Source organism: Augochlora pura, chromosome 1 (assembly GCF_028453695.1).
Source record: "Augochlora pura isolate Apur16 chromosome 1, APUR_v2.2.1, whole genome shotgun sequence".
NCBI lineage: Eukaryota > Metazoa > Arthropoda > Insecta > Hymenoptera > Halictidae > Augochlora > Augochlora pura.
In genome coordinates, this window is record NC_135772.1 from 7,302,775 (window position 1) to 7,328,357 (window position 25,583).

Here is a 25,583-nt window from a genome sequence, read left to right on the forward strand (position 1 = left end):
TACAACACTTTGTGAGAGAAAGACGTACGCCAAGAGTTCTATTATATATACTTACTAATTTATTATTCACTATTTCCATTATTTTTGTTATCTTCGCCATTGTTATATTCGTTTACTCCTTGGTAAAATGTCTACCTCTCAAAAAAATGATCAATTTCTTATTGATGAGATTGATGTGCAACATATTGCACCAATGAACACTACACATTGCAAAATCTTCCACGCAAATGTTCACTTACCAAACAAAGTGAACATATACATAGAAACAGAAGATGAGTACTTTCATTTATTTATCAATGACGAAATAATCGACGATATCATATTATGGACAAATAAAAAAGCGAGGGGGAGCATGCCATCGAACAAGATATGGAAACCAGTAGACCGCATAGAAATGGATGCATTTTTAGGCCTACATAGAAATGTTATAAGTGCCATTGAAGCGACAGAAAGAAGAATTTTGAAACCGCCAAGAGCTGCAGGACAAAAGCGCGCAAGATGTTGTTTTTGCATAGGGAGCAACAACAGATGTTTAATAATGTGTGAAAAATGTCAGCGTCATGTATGCAACAAAAATTGAAACAATTTTATGTAATATGTGTAAAAAATGAAATGTATAATAAAAAACATTGTTTCTTTTCAAGAATTCATTGTGTTTTTTGTTCCTATTTTTCTATTTCCTAACAATACATATATGTATTGGTCAAAGTCAAGACTCGAACGGCCGTCACTGGCGGAGCCAATTACCGAGGCGCTCGTGTAACCATTCATATGTATTAGTGAAGTATCGGTGTGAGTCAGAAATGACTCCGCACAGGAACCCGTGCTGCAGCAGTCGGAGGGTTAAACGTTAGTCGTCACAAATGGTTATTTAATCTCCCAAATGTGATAAACGATATTCTTCATTATTGAGACCATATATTCCGGAATGTGACCAAATTCTAGTATTAATTAAAATTCTGCTGCAGTAACTTACCAATAACCGATAAACGTGCAGAAATATGCTCTACTTTTTTCTCAGATAACTATTCTATTCTGCGACTTCAGTTTTTACAAATACTTCCACTTGTTTTAAACACTTAATTTAATCGCTAAAACCACTTTGACACTTTAATAAAACAATATAAATAATACTGTTATCACTTAATTGGAAAACACAAGCTTTCTTTTCATTAACACTCCTCCATATTATTCAACTGGACATGTGACAATAATTTCGCGGGAGAAGGGTCAAATTGAAGTTGTCGATCTATCGATGTTACGTGATGTGATCACAGATTCAGTAATGCTTGTGCCAGCACTGGAAAAGGTAGTGCTTCTCGATTAAACAATAAAAATATGTCAATTATCGTATAATTGAAGTTTGAATGTTACTCCAGTAAACTGCTGTAATTTAAACGTGCTAGTGCTATATCGGTATCAGGTGTGACGAAGAAGATACAGAACGACATTGTTCCGTCCTGGACATAGGACCCCCAAGTACGATTTTCAAACAAGAGGGTCAATTTACGATAATGATGCTAGCAATGATAAAAGGCTATTTTTGAGGAACCGAACCATTAAGTAATTTTCATATTTCGAATGAAGAATGATTATCCGTTTACAATCTTTTGCTTTCGGACTCAATAGCCAATGCTAGCATCATAAAACTTCCGAGATTTCAAAAGAGCCCGGCAAGGTAGAGGCCTGAAGGTCCAAGACAGGCGCGCGACTGTTCCGCGATCGGATGTTATACGGGATGAGCAGACCTGGAGGAAATCCCCACTTTAACACTTTTCCACCTCCACCAAATTTTCTCGGCAACCGAGCTTTCGAAAAAACTTGTGCGACAGCGAAAAATTAGAATCGTTTTTACATCGAATACAGCAAGTTCGTCAAGGCAAAGAATCGTTTTTGCACCGAGTGCAGCAAGTTTAGAATCGTTTATCCAGTACAAATCGTTTATAACAACCGAAATTAGCTACAACTGCAGCCGAGTCCTTTTGTAGCTAAGACCACTTCTGTGCAAAGTGTAAATAAACGGATTCTCCGGAGTTAGACTTACAACCTTTCTTCGTTAAAGTGTCGTAAATCCAAGTCGCCAAACGAGGCGAACGATACGACACCACAGACATAGAGCTTGTAAAGCCGTTTTCAATAATGCCTAATTTTGAAGGTAGATGGCTTGTAGTTCTTGAGATAATTAATGTTAATGTTATTAATAAAATGTCAACAAGATGCACTGAATTACAGTGCCAGGTAGACCGTATCAAACCTGCCATCTTTCTCCACTTTCTAATATTTTTAGTACTGTGCTAGCATGATGGTATCCTTTCACTCGCGTTACTGGGAACGATTCGACTACGACCGATGATGCCCGAACTGTTTACAGATTTACACCGTGCGCACACTTTCCCATTCGGTCTGAGTCGAATCATTCCGCATAGGGATGTCGGTTTTGAATAGGCATTGTGTACACACGTGTATATACATAGTTAATACATTCGTGTATTAACTCGTGTACTTACTAATACACGGATACATGAGTGTACCTGTAATACATGAGTACCTGTACATGAGTTCACCTGATGCATTACCTGTAATTAATGTATCCATGTTTTCAGCCGTCTGCCTCCAAAACTAAGTATCATTGGATTCAGCTTGCAAGTTCTATGTCTTGATAGTCTTCTTTATTAAACTTGTTACAGATATAGCACTAGCACGTTTAAATCACAGCTGTCTATTCAAGTAACATTAAAAGAATTATTATACAATGATTAACATATTGTCATTGTTTAATCGATAAGCATCACCTCATTCAGTGTTGGTACATAACATAATATCGATATATCGACAACTTCAATTTGACATTTCTCCTGCCAAATTGTTGTCACGTGTCCAGTAGAACAACATGGCGGAATGTCAATGAAAAGGAAGTCTTGAGTTCTTCGATTAAATGATAGCAGTATTATTTATACTGCGTTACTGAAGCGTCGAAGTAGTTTTAGCAATTAAGTTAAGTGTTTCGAACAAGTGGAAGTGTTTGTGAAAATTGAAGTCGGAAAATAAGATGGGCATCTGAGAAAGAAGTAGAAGATATTCCTAGCGTTGGTCTACTCAGCTATCATGGAGATCTATATTGCTTCTATCGGTTGTTGGTAAGTTGCTGCACCAGAATTTTAATTAATATTCGAATTTGATCACATTCCGAGATATATAATCTCAATAATGAAGGAGATCGTTTATCATATTTTTGCTCATTTGGGAGATTCAATAACCATTTATGACTAATAATGCTTAATGCGCATATCGTGATATAGAATCAAATAACGAGGAACTTTTTTTCGCTGAATGGTCAAACATACTTACCGACAAGACTCGGTTCGGTTCGAATACAGCCGTGAAACATTGTTCGTGTGTCGAATGTACCGGACCGGATCGATACCATATAACACAGATATACATTCGACGCACCAACAATGTGGACGGTCTGTGTCGGGACCGAGCTTGGGACCGGTTTTGGACACATGTATACTGATGACACACTGTTAAGTGTATTGATATATCCATGTATTAATTTCTATACTTTTCATTACACGAGTACACATCTTACGAGTATACATTTATTTAAAAAAGTGTTATCACACTAAAGCTTCATTTTTTTATGTTCAGAAATGTTATTTACGGCAATTGGAGGACAGTGTGCTCGTTAATCCAAATAATTCACTACCTGTATACCAATAAGGTAGTGATATATACACAGATACCCGTGTCTTAAACCGTGTATTTCTTTACTTACGGGTACAAGGGTATTGTAATACATGAGGTTAAGACGTGTACCCATGTGTTTCATCACCCTTGTATTCGTCTAATAAGAACACGGTTTATACATGGATATATTACACGTTTAATGGGTACCTCTAGTTTTGTCCCTAATGAATCGTGACCAACGGCTAGCGTTTGTTTAGCTGCTCCACGCTAAATCAAGTTACAAAACTCTCTGTGACCTTGTTCACGAACGTTTGTTTCTGCGTTTCGTATGGCGCATTTTCTTCCTTATTTGTCACACGCGATTATCGACTGCGGCAAGTAAAATGAAAATGAAGTCAAAAATTTCCCGTGGTAAACATACAAAGCCTTATCACTTACACTTACTCAAAGCCTGACAAACAAAAATGATTCCTAACCGATGACGAAAATGTTGAAAGTAACAACTCGAAATTAAGAATCGACCTACCATATGAAAATTGCAACAACGAGGAGCTTGTGCAAACGTAAAAAGGTTGCAATATTAAACATTCATATCAGCGTTGCATGTAGCAGACTGCGAAATGTCATGAAATTACCAGAAGTTCTGTTTTGTATTCATTCAATTCTTTTCCAGGACAAGTGCAACGTGTTGCAATAAAAATATTGAACTTCACTTTTCAATTTCACACGACTTTATGAACTCATTGCCCTTTTAGTGAGCACAGGTGACAATGATAATTAGTATAAATAATATATTCGATACTTAAAGTCATCAAATCCATAATTTAATTATTGATATTGGTATTTTTTCTCATTTCTGGCAGCGAGATTTTTGAAACATCTACTATATATTAATACCCTATTATATATGTTTTAAAATTCTATATAGGCCAAATTTATTATGAAACGCCGTCATCATAATGCGCTCCTACTCCCGACGTACTTTTTACGATACCTTCATTACATCGCAAATTTTGAACTTATTAACATGCAAAAACGTCTAAACACTTCCACAAAGTGGATTTACGACAGACATGTGTGCGATCCAGTTATCCTCCCTATCTGTTGTTTTCCACTTGATAATACGACATTCTATTTTTAAAGAATAATATTCTTATCGTGAATTGTGTAATGAGAATGTTTAATTTATGTCAACTACTTTAGGATACATTTTCATTTGCAAGAAGTTTACAGCTTTATCAGCATCGTGTCATTACAAAAGTCGAAAATGTATTGCAAAATGTGTACAGAAAGACAGTAAATTAATTTCATTTTGCTGCTATAGAGAATTTCCTTATGTGCGAATTTTGTAATATCAAAAATAAATAAATAGTAGTATAAAAATATTTCATGCTTAAATGGTATTTTTTTTCTTACGAAAGTCGAGAAAAACTGGGTTACACATATCCGGTAACGTGTATTAAAGGTTGGATCAGAGAACCTGGAAATCGCGAGTTTTCAGATAAAGTTCGTGGTGTTTATTTTATCGCACTTCTTTGCAGGGAACATAACATGTATGGAAAGAGAGAACTCTATAGAAATGTGTACACAACCATAATACCGAAAGAAACATTCCTGCAATCATTTGCATTTTATGAAAAATTTTATCATGTACATAAACTTCGACACAGGAATTGCTAAAAATATTGTATTGGGTTGGTGCATATGAAATATTGGATTTTTAAGCGAGTATATAAAACTGCATATCTTTTTTCAAAAGCTATTGATTTAATCAAAATGTGCCCCATTTGTTTCAATACACTTTTCCCAACGCGAGTTTAATTCATAGATGTCCGTCTTCAAGAAATTCTGACTTTTCGGATCAATAAACTATAGTATGGAATTTTTCAAACTGTCTCCATTTACATACCGTTTAGCCCATAAAAACTACGCATACGTCGTACAAAACAATTGCGAAATTAAATGAAGTAAAATATACAATTTTATAAAATATAGGTCTTTCGCCAACCAATTTTCACTATTTTAAACATTTAGGACAGTTTTTACGGGCTAAATAGTATATAAATGAAGACAATCTGAAATATTCCATATCAGAGTTTATTAATTCTAAAGATTAGAATTTGTTTAAGACAGGCATTTCTGTATTGAAATCTCGTTGGAAAAGGTGTAGTAAAGCAAACGGGGCATATTTTTTTATTAAATCAACAGCTTTTGAAAAAAGATATACAGTTTTATATATTTACTTAAACATCCGACATTTCATATGCACCAACCTAATATATCCAGATAATACGCATTACTAACAAAATATTATACAACAAATGATTATTAAAAATACATTTCATGTAATTGTTACATCAATAATAAGAGTAGAGAAATATAGATTCATTTAAGAAACCCTCTTTAATAAAACGTCTGATTTCACGTTTTTGAAGATAAAAGAAGAAATCGTTAATATTAGAAAAGCAATTTATATATATTTTTATATAGTTTTATATTTGCAATAGTTTTCGCAATTAAGCAATTGTCCAATTTTTACCATAAAAGTTAAACATACAGATATATGTACCTTTTACAAACAATATCACCCCTCCTTTTTGAAAGCTGCTATGAATTATCATTCACTTCCATCCCTTTCCTCCTTCATTATCTTTATGATAATCTATACCTTCCATCTCGCACGGAAACGTTATTGATTATTACATCGCCCGTCAAGCTTTGAAATTTAATACCTGATATCGATCTCTGTCTGTTATATTTTGTTTAACCATGCCCGATACCTTCGACATACTATACATCCGGCAGCGATTTAATAGCTTTAGTTCATTAACTTTTCGTACTTTTTAACCCCAGGTATTTGTAAAATTTTATATACTACGTGAGCAATTTATGTAATATAACTTTTTAACCACTAGTGAGTAATCTGTATTGGATGAGTTGCCTAACTCCGCTACAATAAATGATTAACATAAGAATGATTTATAATATGATATAGTAGAACCTCGATTACGCAACACTACCCATTGCAACACTGTTATAATTGATTAAAATAGTATAACATTGTAAATGACTGCTTTCTTGTTTCTACTCATGTATTATTAAGTTATTATGATGATCGAGTGCCTACTACTGTTAAGACGCTATATACGATTGTACCGCCCCGCCTTTGCGTTTGGGTTTAGGCTACGGTCACTTTGGTTATTGCCATGTTTTAGAATCGATTTTTAATGTTTATTTCATGATTTAATTACTTTACGACACTGGTACGGCTGAATAGTACCAGATGCCATACCTGGGAAGGCTAGCGTGGCCGTACCGTACTCCTGGCAATTGACGTGACCTAAACCCGTATAGGGCACAAAGGGGGCTCGGCAGTTTTATTTCTTACAATTTTTCAAGGCTTCAGCGGACGTCATTGTCAACGACGTCAGAACTTTTTGGCGTTAGGCTGCCGAACCAATCCCCATTGGACCACTCGATAAGTTCGTGTAATTGGTCGGTCCAGTGCCCTTCTATTTTTGTAAATTCCTTGTGGAGGGGTTTTTCACCTGCACGTTTTAGCGGAGCGACAAAGCTAAAATTAGAATTTCGTCAACCGTCGATCACATACGCCACGTTGTTTGTACATAGTCTCTATTTTATTAAAATATAAGTACAGTTTTTAAATACCGTCGCTGAATATTGGGTTCAGTCGAAGACGTACATTGGTTGTGCAAATATTACCTGCGAACCTGTACGTATCCTTAACAACTGCAATTAATTTTTTACTTGCTTATTAAGTTATGAAAGACAACTCGAGTATCTTGTATTTAAAGTGAAATATTTATAAAACTATAAGAAAGCAGGTAGTTATTGGCTGATCAATTTAATTAATGGATATATATTGACTTAATGTTACAGGCATGATTATACCGAGTAGCGGCAGTGGTGTACGAGATCGAATCACGGGAGGTTCCACTTCCGCGTTAAGCTGTAAATGCATGAATCGCCACACACCCACGCAACAACAGGTCAGTTCTGCGACTTTAATTGTGTCCAGTTTAATATTTATATAAAATTTAATGCAATTATTGAGCAATTATTGAGTTTATATTTAAAGCAATCATGAATGTGTGTATTTGTAATTGATGTTGATTTCAAAACTGGGAACGTGCTTCAAATAAATTGCTACATTTTTCTCTTCAATCCCTAGAAATGGAGACACATATTTGACTTTTTATAATTACGTGTAATTCCAGAGCTGATTTTTTGCTAATTCTCAACTGCAAATGTCTCAGATACATAATCTTAGTTCCGCTTCCGAGCAATAATTCATTACGAAACTGATAATTTTTATACGAATACAAGTTCACCGAAATCGGAATGAATTAAAAATTTGATGTTATAACGAAAGGTGATACTTTGTTTTCAACTTTTTTCGACTGAAACTATCAAGACTGCGACAAACACATAAAATGTGCAAACAAACATGTAATACCATGACTAAAGATTGCACGAAAACCAAAGACAGTCTGGGATCATCAAGATTGTAATAAACGCATAAAATCCGCAAACAAGCATTTGATTCTATGATTAAAGGTAGTATAAAGCCAGAAGAAAATAAAACCGTAGTTAAAGTGTTTCCACCGTTTCTTATATCACGGCCGCGATCATCAAGACCTCCGTAAACGCATAAAATCCGCGATCTATTTATTACAGTTCCCAGTTATTGTATCCCTTATAGGTTTATGAGATAATATCGTATCTTTCCAAGTAGCAAGGGTGATTAATCACAAGCTTACCAAGGTTTCCTTCCGGCTCGTATCACCATACTATTATTTCTTCCTTTTCTTCCTTGCCCATTAACGTGCTTCTTGTATTATGCCCAAAAGGACTCTTATTTCTCACGGTATTCTTCATCGACCTGTTTATTTTCCGAAGGGAAAGCGCGCGTTGCGCAAAAACCAGCGCCGAGCAGAGGTCCGTATCATCGTGAAAAGATGAAATTCCCATTCCCGGATAGAGTAAATGGCAAAAAAAGGAAAGAAAGGGGAGAGAACGGGCCTGAAGGTACAAAAGAAGAAAATTTTTCCGACCAGCGGTAGAATAAAGCGCGGCATTCTACCTTAATCAAATAAATTGTCCGTATCAAACCTCCTGGAACAACCGTGAACGAACATTTCCCTTAGAAAACGCGTTCCAATGTGATCCATTATTCTTATTCCTCCCTTGTTACCAACGGTATCAATTACGGCACGGACTGTAACTTTTTAATCGGGCTGACTGTTAGCGACAATGATAACACAGAACCTCCCGACAAGATGAGAACATCCTGAATCGTGGAAAAAACCTTTAGTCCTTCCTCAGGCGTTCCTCCTCGGTAAAAGGAATGCGGTAGATGTACATAGAGAGCTGACGCGCCAACTGTAAATCTACGTACATCGGTTGCAACGCCAAAGTAATCTCAACGTTCTGAAAAACCAAAAGTAAAACTCATTGTAGATTCAATTGAAACGCAAGAACGATGCTTTCTATTTTATTCTCCCGGTCGAACGCCGTCCCATATGCGGGTGCAATTGCCCCATGACACCGGAAACGACTGCCTGACGAATAAGGAATTTCAGTGTGACACGTGACGTCGTTCCGACAGTACAATTTTTAAGATAAAACGCTGGCACGTCGCCAGGATCAGAAAAGTTGCAACTGTTATAGTATGGAAATTCCAGTAGTTGGATTCATTTCGAATGAGTTTTGTTAAAAACTTATTTAACTTTTATTCGAGTACTTAGAATCTTAATTATTTGTACCTTTGATGTCAGGATTCTGTGTCATCTAAATGCATTCCATGTATAAATAGTTCGAAACTGATCTGCATAATATGTACAACACGTTTTGCTGTGAAAATCAATATCTATTTAATTTTAGTCTCCTAATATCTGTAACCTCCTGATTAATTTGGATAATCGAGGCTTTATACTATTTGGAAGTATCTATTAATTACGTCTTTGATTGTATGGGAGTGTGGGGATTCAGTGGTGAGGTTCGGAATTTAGACGCACTCAAAGTTTCACTACACGGGGGGTTGCAATCGTTTATTTCTTTATTCGAGTTTTACTATACAGGGAGTCCGCACTTAGAAATTGAAGGAGCTGCGTAAATTCACGGTTGTTAGTACCGGGTGTAGACTTGAACCAATGAGAGCTTCGATGCTGTTCGCGCGCCTTTTATTCTGTTCTTGCCCAAAGGACAGCTTGTCCTATCGACAAAGACCGCGAGACGCTTAGTAAAAACCATGCGCTTTTCTTGGCCGCGCGCAACCCCAATCATAGAGGCATTTTCGTATACCTACTGTCGGTTTAAGATGCGCTTACAGAAAAAAAAGAAAGAACCGTTCTCGGAAGGTTCGTAGCGGCATGGCCGCTACAGGAGAATGTCACATGCGTTTAGTTTTAGATCATATCAGCGTGAATTCCCCTTGCTGGTCACATTTTCCTGTGTTCTTTTTTTGTACATGTGTTTGTCTTTACCTAATATTTAATTATAATTTAACTCATCTGCGTAATGAATAGAATTGTAGCAAATAGATCAATTAATACGTTGTTCCTAGACTATGGATTTTATACGTTTATGACAAACATCTGCAAATGAAATATAGAACGGTAAAGACGTCAATAGAATATGAGCATCTCGTTAGACTACTCTCAATTTATTGGAACTTACTGGGAGAAGTACACGTATCTTTATTTAAATCTTGTTTTGCATTTTTATTTCGCATTAAAATTTTGCATTAAGACCCCACCGGTAGGTCAATCCGCCAAGTCGAAAATTTTTCACTACTCAAAGTCAAATGTCTCAGAAACTAAAACAGAGAAATCAATGTCTGATTCGTGAATGCATCCACGAGAATCGAAGAATGCAAAATCGGTGTCGGATGATCAGTCAACGAAAACATGCACGGGTTCGTTCTGTCCAGGGGGCTTACGTGAACTACGAGGCTACCGATTTCGACCTAAGCCGCAAATCAGAGAAGGGGGACCATCTGTGGAGCAGATTCAAGCTGCATGCAGATACGCTGACACCATCGCGGGACCAGTCGCACCTGCACACACCGACGTCCATCAATCATCTGAATAACAGCAGCTGCAACGGCACAGAGACGTAAGTGTGCGATCGATTATTGGTGTTACGCAGATGATGATCGAGCTGCGCCGCCTCTGGCTGAGACAACAAGTTCGATTATCGTAGGTGGTAACTATTGTTCGCCTACGTGTTTTCGTTTACCATAGACAACGGTCCGTCGCGAGTTCGCTATGTAGGACAGCAGTTTTTCGATTATGCGCGTCTCACATGGCACGCCTAAAACTATCAACTATAAATTATTCACCGGATATTATAACGTAACTTCGTGTTTATCGTGGAAAGTGAATTATTCATTTCTTTATTTCGCCTTCTTTCGCTTCTCAGACTTTTGCCTGCCGCTGCATCAGCTGCGGCAACTGTGATCGATTTTTTGAAGCGCGTACGTAGGATGCTGCTCCAACTGCTTATACCTTTAGGTTATGCTACTTCCTGGTTTTGCCTTTGATATAGATGTGTGTGTTTCCTCAGTTTAAATATCACAATAATTGAACTCGTAAACGTATTGATGAAAATAGCAATTTGCAGAAAGGTTGGAATTCTAATTGCTAAACATTTTTAAACGTTCATGTTCTATAAATTTGCTTCATATCATTAGCACGTGTCCGAAAACGTTTTAATTAATAATAAGTTGACATAGTCATAGGTTATGACAGCTTCAAAATGTTTAGTCTCCCACCTTTTATTCATTTTACCAGTAGCAATACTATGTTTCATTTTCAAATAGAAAGTACGTATGTTTTTATTTTTCATTGCGAAAAACAAAGACTGAAGTTACCATTTTATAATTTAGAGTTAAGTTAATTTGTAATAAATTCATAATTTATTTCACTTGTCTTTTTCACATTTTGGCACGTGTAAGATTACATATTACTATTATTCTAACCCATTCATATTCTAACGATAAAAATGTGACTTTAAGACGAAAGATTAAGGTAGTCGTATAAAGGAAATGTTTGATCGAAATCGGCGGATTCGCAATGTCAATTGAAAAGTGTTAGACTTCCGATCCAAAATGTACGCAATGCAGGTGCCAGATACTATGAATCGTGCCAACGCCGGACAGACAGTAATTGATTTCTTACGCATTTTTGTTTTGCATCTGCATTGAACGCTTTTAGGAACAGGGAGCCATCTCTTCTTCTTTACATACGTCGCTAGCATCTCACAGAATTTGTGTAACGATAGTTGCACGGCGCAGCAGCGATCGTCATTTAGTAACTTCTTTCTCTAGGTTCAGGAGTTTTTGAGATTGCAGGATCATCCTCAATCTTGTTAGTGGAATATATTATACTTTTTTTTTTTCATTGTTTAAATATATTTACTGTCGGAAATATCCTCGTACAAAGATGATTCCAATCCTGTTTACCAGTGACAAACAAGAACAACACAAATTCACTAGAAATTTCGATAGAATTATTTTTTATGCTTGATGTAATGAAAAGAAAAATTAAGTTCTTATATTATTTGAACAGGAATCACTTAACTTGTCGATATTGTGATATCGATATATGTACTATCATTAATACACTTTCATTTCAATAGCGAGTTGTATAATGAATTACGTAACTTTAGATTTCTCTAATAAATGTATTATCGTGTTGAAGTAAAGAAATAGAGCAAATAATCAGTATGATTGATATATACAAACTTTAGTGATGGACTACAAATGAAATTTGTAGTAATTAAACTAATGTTTAAGAAACTCAAATATGTATTAAAGATCTTCCACAGAAACATTTCGATAATGCCAGTACGTGTGCAAGAAAAAATCAAAATCCACTTATTTTGACTGGTTCGGTAGCTCTGGTGTTGAAAATTACATTTGAAATAATATCGCTGAACAAGGATTGAAAAGAGTCCGAACGACGCGAACCGTGGAATTGTCGGAAACGTCAGTTGCCCGGGTATGTTAATATTAATCGCGCATAAATATGAAATTAAAATTTCGAGAAGGAAATTCCAGGCAGCGACCCGATGAAGGATTTTTATTTTACGTTTGCATAGAGTTTGTATAATATTAAATCATCTGAAAAAAGGAAGGCCGAATTTGTAATTACGAACCGGCGTTTCCCTTCTAGAGAAAACATTTCTCTCGAGGAACGTTTCTCTTTACATACCACCGACTCCGGGACCACTAAATGAAACGTGTGCACCGCCGCTTAGGACGACGCAATTTCCAGGAGCGAATTTTACGACAGATACAGAGTCGTTTGAGATGTGTCAGCCTTCAGTTACATCATGCGAGCGTTCAACAACTAACTAGTTTGACGCAGACAGATAAACAGAAACTTCTGTCGGAGCTTCTCGAGCGAAACAGCTTTGTTTTGTGTGCGCGTTATATGAATACTGGTGTCTCCAGTGTGTAACATACAACACTGGTCACACACGAACACTAGCATAACACACAATGGCGAATGTGTCGCACGCTCGAGTAATTTTTGTTGCCCGGATCCGTAAGACTAAAATGCACTTTGTGGTAGGAAACTATAAATTAAATATTACAGCATCAGTGTTTATACCATAAATGCGTGAATAGAGAATGTGTAAGCTAGACGCTAGAAATCACGTAGTTTCTATAAAAAAAGCAGAGCAATTTCTGGATGATTAGATGGATATTTCAACTGGTGATAATCTTCCAAAATTATAGAAGGATTTGAATTCTTGGCAATATTTGTAGCTTGACAACAGCAAGACGTAGAGTCGCAATACTATAGTCGGAGTCGTTCGAACTTTTAAAATCGGACTCCCGCTGTACGAAAATTCTTGTCGCAGTTACAATTGGACGGTTATATCGTAATATCCAGCGTTTATGATATCTATCGAGTAAAATTACTTAGAGCAAACTGAAATGCGGTTGGTCACGGCGGGTTGCTCTTGCAAGAGCGAAACGTGATTGGTGGAGGAACTTTTAGCTAGCAATTTGGTTGGTCGTTACGGAGTTACGTTTCAGAGGACAACGAGTCGCGAATTCCTAGAATTGCAGGTGGTAAATTCCAGGAATCGAGTGCGACTGTAACCTGCATTCTACCTAAAAGTAGAAGTTTATGGCAGTGCCGGTAAAGTAGTGGGTGACGGTCCGTGTTCATATTTTTGTTTCAGTTCCGACCTTGCGAGTTTTACGATTACTACGTAAACATACAGAGCCACCAATACCGTTCCGCTATAGTGAAAAATATCTATAAATATACGCTATTATAAGTCATTGTATTCAAGGATAATATTATGAATAAACTGCGGATCTTTATGCAAAAGAAAAACTATCTGCTTTAACACATTCACTGTCACGCCAAATTGTTCGTAAACTTTGTATTTAACTCTACGATTTTAATTTGATTAAATAAAATTCTTAAAGTTATACAACATAAAATACATTTTTGACATTCCTACGTTTTGCGTAATAAAATTTTGCTCCATAAGATTACAGAGATATAGTAGATTAGTTAAAAAATTCATTTTCAAATCTGAGCAAATAATTCCGTAATCCGCGTGCGGTAGTTAAAGTGTTCATTGTAAGACATGAAAGCTAGACATTCATTTTGTTCTTCCTTTAATAATTTGAACAACCTGAAAGTATAATTTTGTGAATAAAACGTTTCTTTAATAATAGAAAAATAAAAATTACTTTAAAAATTTGAAAGCAATACATTGACGTTCTTAAATTTCTTTAATTTTTCTACTATTTTAAATGTCATTTATTTTTGAAAATCCGCAATCAATTAGTGAAATAAGTGAAGCGAATGTTGCACGTTGTTTCACCGTTAAATAATGTTTCTCGCATGTAGCAGGTATACAGTACAGCAACAGCAACAGCAACGTGGCAGCAGAGGGTATCCTGGACAATCGGGAACAAAAGGCTTTCGCACTGGTGCCCCTAACTGGTCTTTCATCTTTGATCCTGCAGGACGCCTCTGCTACTATTGGTCGATGGTGGTATCCCTTGCCTTCCTTTACAACTTCTGGGTTATCATCTATAGGTTCGCCTTCCAAGAAATAAATGGTTAGTAGATTTTTGGGCAATTTAATTCATGTAGAATATTTTTGTGCGGTCTAATTTACTTTGTATTAAAATTAAACACATTATCGTTTCTTTAGATCAAAGTCGTGTACAGCAGTTTCTAAAAGATTCCGGTGAAACAAAAATACATTATGTTATGATCAATTAAAAGATTTCGATGAAGGCGCTGTATCTTTTCGGGTCAAAAAACGAGTAAAATTTAATGTAAATCTATGTTTGTCTAGCTAAGTTGACTATCGTCAAAAAGTTCCAGCAACACATGTGCATGTAAAGATACTTTCATTGCGGACGTTTATATGTCTACGCCATCTCCCAGCGTTTAGTAAAATGGACATTTCAACAAAGTTGAACACCTTTTAACGCAACAAAATAAAAGCCGGTTAATTTCGATTTTTATAAATTAATCCAGGCATAACTTTTAGAACATATGAAATTCTGCAAAACCAAATGAAGTAAAAGTTTCTAGGACGAGAGCTGTTAGCAAAGTGGTTCGTATTATTCAGAAGCATTTTTTAAACCAGCATTCATATTGTAGAGTTGAAAATTGTCAAAGTTGTTGCTACGAAGCACATTCGGTCGTTCATTCCAGAGGCTGTTAGGTAATTGGAAATAGAACATTACTCTGATGTAGCATTACTCGACGATTATACATTATTTTGATGATTCATAGAAACTGCGTGAAAGTAATCGGTACCACGTATGTATCACGTTTTGTTGTGTGGATTGATATATGTGTTCTGAAAGATCTCGTTAATTGTCAGTTGTCAATATAATAGCGTAATGTCAGTTGTCAACGAAACTGACCATCGTCACGTATATTGATTTTTCTTTTATTGTATTATCCATACTGGTGTATTATATTAAGTTCGCTTCAACAAATCTCTACTCCATATTCTGGCTCGTAACAGATATCCAACGAGTTTGATTGAAATTAAAAGAATTTATTACAAATTCTTTAAACATGTACAGATTTAACCTACACACGTAGCGCCACTATTTTTTAATTGGCAAGGATTGCAACAGATTTCATTTAATACAATTACGAGGCTAAGAGATTCCATTATTCGTGTCTTCTGAGGATTTCATCCGACAGGAGACTATATTTTTCTTCAGAAGAGAAGAGTCCGTATTCAGTGGTCTCCTTTTGACGTGCAGTAGTTTGAGTCGATGCTTAGTGGCTCTTGGTATAAGTAGAGAAAGAACCTTAAGCTCCAAGGCTTAGTTCGGACATCACTGCTTTATGTTATAATAACCACGATAACTGCTGTTCCCAAACTACCTGCCCAAGCAAATAGAATAAAGTAAATAAGCTATTGTTAAAAATACACCATTATTACTGAGAGGCAAATACCCTTTATTTCATTTATATAATAAGTATACTATTAAAAGCATCTTTTGAATGCATTCTCGGCTCTTGTTGATTATGGAAGTGTGCATCTTTTAATGTCAAAAATCTAATTCGAATGTGATATTTTACTCGAGTCTTATTAGCTAACATCGTTTTACCCATTCTTAATCGTCATTATGTTTAATGAATTATTAAAAAAATAAAATAAACATAAATAAACGCTCTATCAGAGCGTTGAAGACATGTACTTCGAAATTAGAAAGAAAGTAATCGATTTTTTCAAAGTTCGGGACCGGAATATTCGCTTCATCCAGGATTGGTCAGCCCCTGGAATTGGATCCGATGAACCCGATTTCGGGTTGGAATAGTCAAAATTACCGTAAACCAGAACATAGCCGAGAGCAAAAATTCCGAGACAGCTTCGCCATCGAGTTAAATCGGTAGATACTCGTTCTCCACGGGGTCGGCGTGCTAGATCGAAGATCAGCCCCGATAGGAAGTCGGCTTTCCTCTGCGTATCTTACAACTCCCGTGAAAGAACTCCGTGCCAGCTCGGATTTAGCACCTCGGAGAATTACTCCGCTTCTCTATTCCAAAATTCTCGGAGCGCGCCGAGAAAGAATCCTATCCGGCTTGGTAAAAAAGCAGAAACTTCCTCGTGCCCCATCAATCTCCACGGATTTCGTAATACCCAAATTCACAAGGTTTGCTTCGATAACTGCGCGAAATATCAAATTCGTTTCTTTTATTTTTCTTCTGCTAATTGTAAGTTACCCGTTTAACGAGACTCGCTCCCTTGTTCCGAAATATGCTCATCTCCCGAGTTTTTCTCTGCCAATGCCTTTGCTTTCCTGTTTCGTTTTTGTCGACGAATTTGTTGCTTTCGTTAGTTTGCTTTTACATGGAAGTCTAAAAATTTCCTAAGTACTACCGAGCTTTTCTGCAGCTCACATAGCTATACTCAGAATTGCATACATCGAGATTTTTAATATTTCAGACTACTCGATAGCCAAGAACTTTGTTCCAGAAACTGATGAAATTCTATTCTTGTTACTGGATTGAATTGTGCAGATTGCAAATTAAATCTTCACTTTTTTTTACACGAGCCCATTACTGAAAATAGTTAGAACGATAGAAACTATATAACTGACAACGAAATATTATGTCCGTTTTCTTTTCATGAAAAGAAAAATGTTGGGAAAATGCAAAGATGCAACGTAACATTTTTTATTTTATTAAGGTTTCATTTAACGATTATGCAGACGATGAAATTAATTTTTGCGAGTATGTTAGACTGACGCAATAATGGATGAATTCTTTCACTTTACGTTTTACAATAATTGTAAATCTTGTAGCAGCTCTTATTTTGTCTAATAATGTAATACTATTTGCAATAAACTAATTAAAGTAATAAATTTAAGGTTCAAAGAAAATATTTGTTTGCTTTACAGGCGATACGCGGTGGGTGTGGTTCTGTTTGGATTACTTCTCCGATTTTTTATACGTGTTGGACATAGTGTTCCACATTCGAACCGGATATTTGGAGGATGGCGTGTTGCAAACTGACGCGACTAAACTACGGAATCATTACACGAACAGCACCACATTTTACATGGACATCCTGTGCCTGCTGCCACTCGACTTTTTATACTTATCTATAGGATTCAATAGTATACTGCGAAGTTTTAGACTTGTCAAGATTTATCGGTAAGTTCTGTGCAAGATCGAATTTCATTAGTGCAGTTTTCTTCATTCATTCTCACAATCACTTGCATTAAGGATCTTGTTAAGATTATTCTATCATTGTCCTGAATCTACATACATATATATAAATAATGAAATAATTAATGTGAGTAGTACAAAAATAATTAGAATCGCCGTTAAGGTTATTGTAAAACCCTATTAGCAGATATTCAAAGATAATCTGCATCTGTCAGAGCAGTCATAGTTCGTTCTTGTGCAATAATGTGCTACTTGACATTTTCGTGATCCTGTATCTATAAACATACAGATAATTATTGTTGTAATGGGGTTATTAATTCTATTTTGTTCGTCACTGTATTTACACTGTAGTATGTATTACAATTCGCTACAAGGCAGATACGAATAGGCACACGTCGCCAACTCGACAATGAGTGAAACGTGGTCATTTCATAGACATTCTTCGGCAACTATTCGACCGCATGGTTAAGCGAAAATTCCACGGTGACCGTGCGAAGAAATTCGACCGTGCAATATTTTAATAGGAATTTCGAAATTTATCGCCGGGTTATGACCGACCACTCTGGAATTTCATCCAATCTTCTTTGTCCATTGTCACGCAGGTTCTGGGCGTTCATGGATAGAACCGAACGACACACGAACTATCCGAATTTATTCCGCTCCACCTCCTTGATACATTATTTACTGGTGATCTTTCACTGGAACGGGTGCCTCTATCATATTATTTATAAGAACAACGGCTTCGGCAGTAAGAACTGGGTGTTTAGCGACTCCGAGACGGCGGACGTTGTGAAACAATATTTGCAGAGCTACTACTGGTGTACACTGGCTCTGACGACCATCGGCGATCTACCACGGTTAGTGTCTCCTCATCCTTAATTTCGTAAATCTCGTTAACCCTCTTCGCGCCGTCGTGCGACGGTGCCAGTTCTCGAAATGCTGACCGAAACTCAATTTTCGAAGTCAGCTCTTTGCTGGCTTAGCAAATTTCTTGTATTAGCAAATTAACAAGATGATACTACTGGAAACGTATATCGTATTCGACCTTATTATAACTATTTTCATGATTCAACAATTTGCTAATGCGTTCCTTCGTTATTTATGAACGGATCTAAATATTCTGCACAAGTATTTCAGCAATATCATTCCTTGTTTTGAATCTTCGATAAGACATTTGTATTTAGTTGTTCCAAAAATGTAACAACACCAATTTTGATAAAACTCATAATATGAAATTATTAGTTTTCAATTAGTTAGTTTTAAACTGATATTGATAAAAACTTGTATGGAATATCATTTATAAAATTCTCAATTACGGATTAAGAGAAGACAGTAATTTTACTAATGAACTTCTGGTGATTGATTCTAATATCATGAAAACATGTGTAAGTAATATATGAACAATCTAAATCTGAACACTGCCATTTGCCAAATGATAGAAACCGACCACCTTCTGACGGTAGCAAATCTATCTTGTTCGCAAAAATTTGTCGTAGCTCCAATAGAAGCGTCACCCAAATCGACTTCGATTCGACGCGAGACCGTTCGAAAAAATCGAACAATGCCGGTTTGTTACAGGTCGAATGCCCTAACGTTCCGAATCGTCCTTTATTTTCAGGCCGCGGAGCAAAGGCGAATACTTGTTCGTAATAGCTCAGCTGCTGTTTGGCCTGCTACTGTTCGCCACCGTGCTCGGACACGTGGCCAACATTGTTACCTCCGTGAGCGCGGCCAGGAAAGAGTTCCAGGGTAAGTGAAAACCAAATCCAATTATTTCTCCTGCACCTGATTCGTTTCGATCGCCGGGAGAGCGAACCGGTCCTCCAGCTTTGCGGCCCTAACGGTCTAAGCTCCCGATTGTTTTGCTTCAAAGGCGATCCAATGAACGCGGTTGATTGCATGTTCATATTGAAGGAAAGTTTATATCCCGATATTCTATGGAAGCGTTCCGGACGTCGATGCTTTCAAAAGTCCGTCCGTCCTTAAATGGAAACACTTTTACGAAACGTCCAGGCTCCACGCTCTATCTATGGGATGCGAGAACCATTTTTATAACGTCGACAGTGTTTTATGCCTGACAATGTGCTACGATTTCTATACAACTAGTTCGCTGAAAAATATAGGATAACGGTGAATTTTGCCGAGAGTTTTCAATTTCGTTCTTTGTTGAAATTTTTTAACTGAAATTCCTATTTCGTGAAAATCAGTTTATGAGAATCGGTGCTGAAGGTTTCGATATATTTTGTGCAAATAATACTAATAGGTTTTGCACAATTCTTTTTCAATTCCGTGGTTCACCTTGTGTAATTTTTAGTTAGTAAATCATTATGTAAATGTTTTATTGAAAATTTGTTTGAAAACATCGTAGTAAGTGAATAATTTATACTTATGTATTAACACACGGTTGCAAGTATAGCACAGTTTATTAAAATAATGAATCGTGATATATATAACAGAATATTTACAATCTCAGTACTCGTAGCAATATTTTTAATTATGCGAATTATCTGTAAAATCACTGAAACTTTACCTTTGATTTCATTTTTACACTAACGTACATAGAAATAGTAATTACTGTAACTTGCGAACAGTCACAGTCCCATGTGCATTCTATGCATATTTAGCTAAACTAAGTGTCGCGTATGATGGTCTGCATTGTAAAATACAGAATTAAATAAAATCAAAGGCCGCCGTCCAAAAATATTTGTAAAAACAGAAAACTGCTAACTAAACCACTAACTTTGTTATTTTAAATAAATTTATGCATGTGCTGCGACCCGATTTCGTATTTCATGCGGAAAAAGGTCAAATATTTTTCAATTATTTTTGCGCCATGTTATTTGAGACCACATAGAGTAATATTCGCAAAATCAATGACTTTAGGTTATGAGATTTTTTAAATTCTATAAGCTAGGTATGTTGAACGATGAGAATTGTGACTGTGATAAGGAGAAGTTAATGAACGCGTGCCGTCAGCCGAATCGTTGCTGGAAAAATGGATCTCTCCATAAACAAAATAATGCAATATTCAAATAGTTTTTATTTCACTTAGCCAGTTTATGATAGCATGCAGAGTATGTTGACATTACGTTTCCTATTTACCAGCGTCGCACAACTTTACCCCTATGCGACGCGAATCCTCTGAGAAAGATGTGCAAACTATTCATGAAATGGAAGTGGTGGGATTTGGCGTGCTGCGGATAGAAGTTACGCCTATGGAAATAGAGAATGGATACTCGAATTCGCTGGTATGTGTTGACAGCAGGAAGAATAATGATAAAGGGAAACAATAAAATTGTTTGAAAGATGAATATCCAAATAAAAATCTTCTGCAAGTCCAGCGATTTGAAATATTAATATACAATAGTTTTGAAGTCCCGACGTAGCATCAGTTTTCTGTATATCAGCCGTTACACCACATTTTATAACATTTTCTATATATCAGCCATTATATCATAAATTAATCGAAATTCGAAGAAAAAGAATATCAATAATTTTGTAGTATAATTTTTAGGAAAACTTCGTAGTATACTTTAAAAAGCTTTTCGACTATTCATTCCTTTTTCTAATCAAGAGATTACAAATTCTCAATTCAGATCAATATTTAATACTTCTATTTTACATCTTTTATTTAATTATGACTAAACTGCGAATCTTATGCATTAAATACCAAACAATGAAGATATTAAAATAATTGTAAATCTTGTTTCTATTTTAATCCATTGAAATTGTTAAGAGAAAAAGAACATTATTATTTACCTTCTGTTTCCCACATATGTGTACACATTGCTATATTTCAATAGTTTTATAATATACTATATCTTTAGTGAGCATTCATATGCTTCAAAGGTCGCATGGAGATCCGCAGACTAATGATTAACGATTTTAATATTTCGAGAAACCAGATTTTGTTTTCAGAAAAATAAACTAGAAATGTTTACGATTTTCTTTGCTTTTATACTTCAGATTGGTGTACCTTATCGTAATATGAATAAAAGATAGCATCACCATTATTATGAATTATAAATGTCTCCAAAGCGAAAATCTACGGAGCGTAAAGGGATAACACAGCAGTTCTGTCGGAGTGGTAAGTGCTACATAATTAGTCGGAAGGGCAATGTTTAGTGTTTCTGGCTGGCAAAGCAAACGTTCACTGTGGGAGGTAGAGAATAACAGCAGAGTTGAATAATTAGTCGTAATTAAATGTAAATACATGTTGCTTATAAGGGAGAAAGAATCTTTAACAAGAAGGTTTCGCTAGACCATCATCTCTGAAGAACTCATTTCTCAACATCATGAACGGTTTCTAATAATTTCACAAATTAGAATGTTTCACAAAACTGCATTGGCATTTAACAATGATTTTTAAAGCATAAGAAAATTTTGAAGCACATAAACATTTCATAAGAAACAATACTCATATTCGTATTATTATGTGGCAACTTGTTTGTACATCTATAAATTCCTTATTGAATACCAATGCGCTTCTATGTAAAACATTTTCTATTGACTATAAATTTGTTTAGTAACTGAATACAATCGTCATATTTTTCCATAATTAACAAGCAATGCCTTTCGAATCAATTGTAGCATTCGTTCCTAACAGGAAACATGCAAGAGTCATTACAACCTATCAAGATAATTATCATTGTTCAATTATCAATGAATAGAGTCAATCTATGTAAGATGTCCCAAAAGTCACTAGAAAACAGGAAATGTGAGCTAACCTGAAGTCGTTTGAAGTAATTTGCTCATTAGCGCAAATGTAATCCGCCTCATTGTTTATAAATTATTAAGGAAAATCGAGATCATTTGTTGGTGCGGGATGACCGGGACAATGAATAGAACTGGGCTTCGATCACTCGGCTCTGTCGCTTTGCGCCAGCCGAGCTCGACTCTTATTGGTCAATGTTTTTCGTTGTTGACTCGTAAACAATGCATCGAAGAAAATTTTTGTAAAGGAAAAAGTTGTTTAAATTACGTTAGGAACCTCTTATTTCCAGATTGCGAGTGTTTTTAGGGACTTTCTGTATATAGAAGTAACTCGACTAGCATGTCAAGCGTAAAGCGCCTTATACAAGTTCGCATTATGCGTTCGTGTTCGTATTATCAATATCTCCTGTAGTATCTTATTAATTACCATGGCTTTATTTACAAGATATCTTTTTGAAAAGCTATTGAATCAATAAAGACTAAAATTGTGCGGATGCTGTTCCCTTTGTTATTGTCTATCCCTGACGGTCGATTCGTGCTCCGTGAGCTGTTCATTCGAAAATAGAGTTCTTGTCCAAGTTAATCGACGTTCCACCCGCAGAACACGAAAAGTCTTCCGGCCAGGAGGATTTGCTGTTGTGCATAGCTCGCGATACTGCATTTCGAATCGCAATAGAACGCGTTTTAAATGCGACGGTTGTTGGTACGCAAACGTGTCGCACGAATCAAGCGAACAGTCGAACGGTTAACAATGTTACAATAGCCCCTGGGGGAGCTTTAGCGCGCCATTCCCGGCCGGAACTTCAATTTCAAAATTCCTAACAACCCGCACTTGATCTCCGCGTGCCCTACGGGAACTGCACGACGCGGTGCAGCAGCGGAAATTTTCAGCTGAATCGGCACGAAACGTCATTCACCGACATCATGTAGACGATACCGCCGAACTTTTAGAACGGGATATAGAGTAATAATAAAAATATGCAACGGTACAGCCACTATTTGTGCAACTACGATCAAATTTCACCCATCTCGATTCCTTTGTTTTGCAATCGTAAAAACTAGAAGCGGTGATTCGGTAGATAATGTTGGAAAGAAATATGTTTCTCCAATCTTTTTTTTTTAATTTAAGCTATTGGCTTCCTGGGAGAATAATTCCGTTTCTAAAAAGATTCTGTTTGGTAACGGTATTAAAAAAAAGCGCTTGATTCAGTATTTTACCAATAAAAAATCGAGCTTCTACAAGTAGATTTCAGAACTACTAGAAAAATGTCAACAAGTTATAGAACAATACATCGTTAAACAATAGTTACTCTGAACACTGAAAACTCTTGTTCTGTTCTCTTTAATTTGTTAACACTAATTAGTATGACATGAATGTTGATTCGAGAATGCACTCGAATCTTGAAAATCGTTATTACGCCTCGCATATAAAATTTGCATTCAATAAGAGGTTCCGTTAATATTGCAACTTTTAATTTGTGTCGGGGAAAGTAATTTGCGATTCACCAGAAGCTAATTGTATTTACTACGAGCTCTTAGTCCGCGAAGGGGTTAATATTGTAAATGTAATCCCGCGAAATCCGAAGAAACGGGAAACGGTCCATGGCGATTTAGTAATGGCGTGCTTCTCATTCTTACAATTTCCATCGGGGAATTGAACTACATTTTAATGCGGTGACGCTGATGAGGTATTAAATTTCCTTTTCTGCCGGTTGTATTTAATGTCACCCGTAACATTGGACAGTCGCGATTTTATTTGTGACGAGCGCTTTAATCGTAACGATTAAAACGCTAATGTTAAAAGTAACGATTTCATGCGATACAACCATCTTCTGCGACAGACTTTAACGATGCCGAGGAGCGACAATATGTATCGTAGTAAAACCGTTTCTGTCGATGAAAGGTTTTCGGATTTAATATTCTTTTTATAGATTTTTGCCGATGCGAATGGTCTTAACGATCAATAATATCAGACCACCCTACGTTAAATGAAGCCATAACAGCAAGCATAAAAAAGTACAATGTGGCGTTTAACTTTGTCAGCCACCGTTTTGCAACCTGTGTACGGTATCGACCGGACGTTTTTGGTAGCAGAGCACGCATTGGACCAAATGTTTATAGCGAACATTGGCATCGAATGCACATGGTGGTAGCATAGTCCGCGGTATACGGTTTCATCTGCTTACAAATTCATGTAAATCATTATTACATAAATCGCGGCCTACTTTTTATAGGAAATTTCTATGTGAAGGACAACAATCTTAAAATATCCGATGTGTTACTGAAAAATTAGACTTATTTATACTTACGATATTATCGAAAATATTACAAATGATAAAATTAGTAACTGGGTTTCCAAATTAATCTAAACGCAGCAGAATTCCATTATTTTGGTAAATTTTTTATTCAACGATGCGTTACTAGTTTTAATCAAAAACGTTCTACTTACTATATCCTTTACAATAACTTCTTGAGTATCATAGTTACAACATAATACGGCTTTAATTTATATATTTTACGTTAAAATTTTAATTGTACTAGCTTTGAAGAATTGAGATTAAATAAAATCCTATTTTCTTCACGAGCGGTTTCAGTAAATTAAAACTGTATTCAATTCCACAAAGTGCTTCAGTCCACAATTTTCGTTTTTTAAAAATTTTGCAATTTTCCATCAATTCTGCAGCGTAGTTGCGCTATGGCAACAAGATTTTATATAAGTTAGGAGAGTATTGTGGTTATTGTTTCAAATTTTCCTATAACATTTCAGAATTGCCTTCTCTGTCAAGTCGACCTTAAGCTTCGTAAAAGCATACAGAAATATATATCGATTTTTGAAGCCATAAACGTTGAATTCCTCCATAAAAGACTGTCTCGAGGGTCAGAGACTAAAAATACTCCTTGTTTCATTTCTCTTTACGGTCTTAAAAGAAGATCAATAGACAGTTCTCTCGAGCCTTTGGAGCGAGAGGAGACAGC

The 25,583-nt window shown here is 36.1% G+C and overlaps 1 protein-coding gene across 1 annotated transcript in view; it reads left to right on the forward strand.

The window, feature by feature from the left end:
* LOC144467963 (uncharacterized) overlaps nucleotides 1-25,583 on the forward strand; it is a 191,332-nt gene that overhangs the window by 73,675 nt on the left and 92,074 nt on the right. The window contains exons 2-7 of the mRNA XM_078177000.1: nucleotides 7,591-7,700; nucleotides 10,643-10,827; nucleotides 14,592-14,806; nucleotides 17,624-17,879; nucleotides 18,497-18,751; nucleotides 19,513-19,643. Of these exons, the coding sequence (XP_078033126.1) occupies nucleotides 7,591-7,700; nucleotides 10,643-10,827; nucleotides 14,592-14,806; nucleotides 17,624-17,879; nucleotides 18,497-18,751; nucleotides 19,513-19,643 (1,152 nt within the window). The remainder of the gene's footprint in view (nucleotides 1-7,590; nucleotides 7,701-10,642; nucleotides 10,828-14,591; nucleotides 14,807-17,623; nucleotides 17,880-18,496; nucleotides 18,752-19,512; nucleotides 19,644-25,583) is intronic.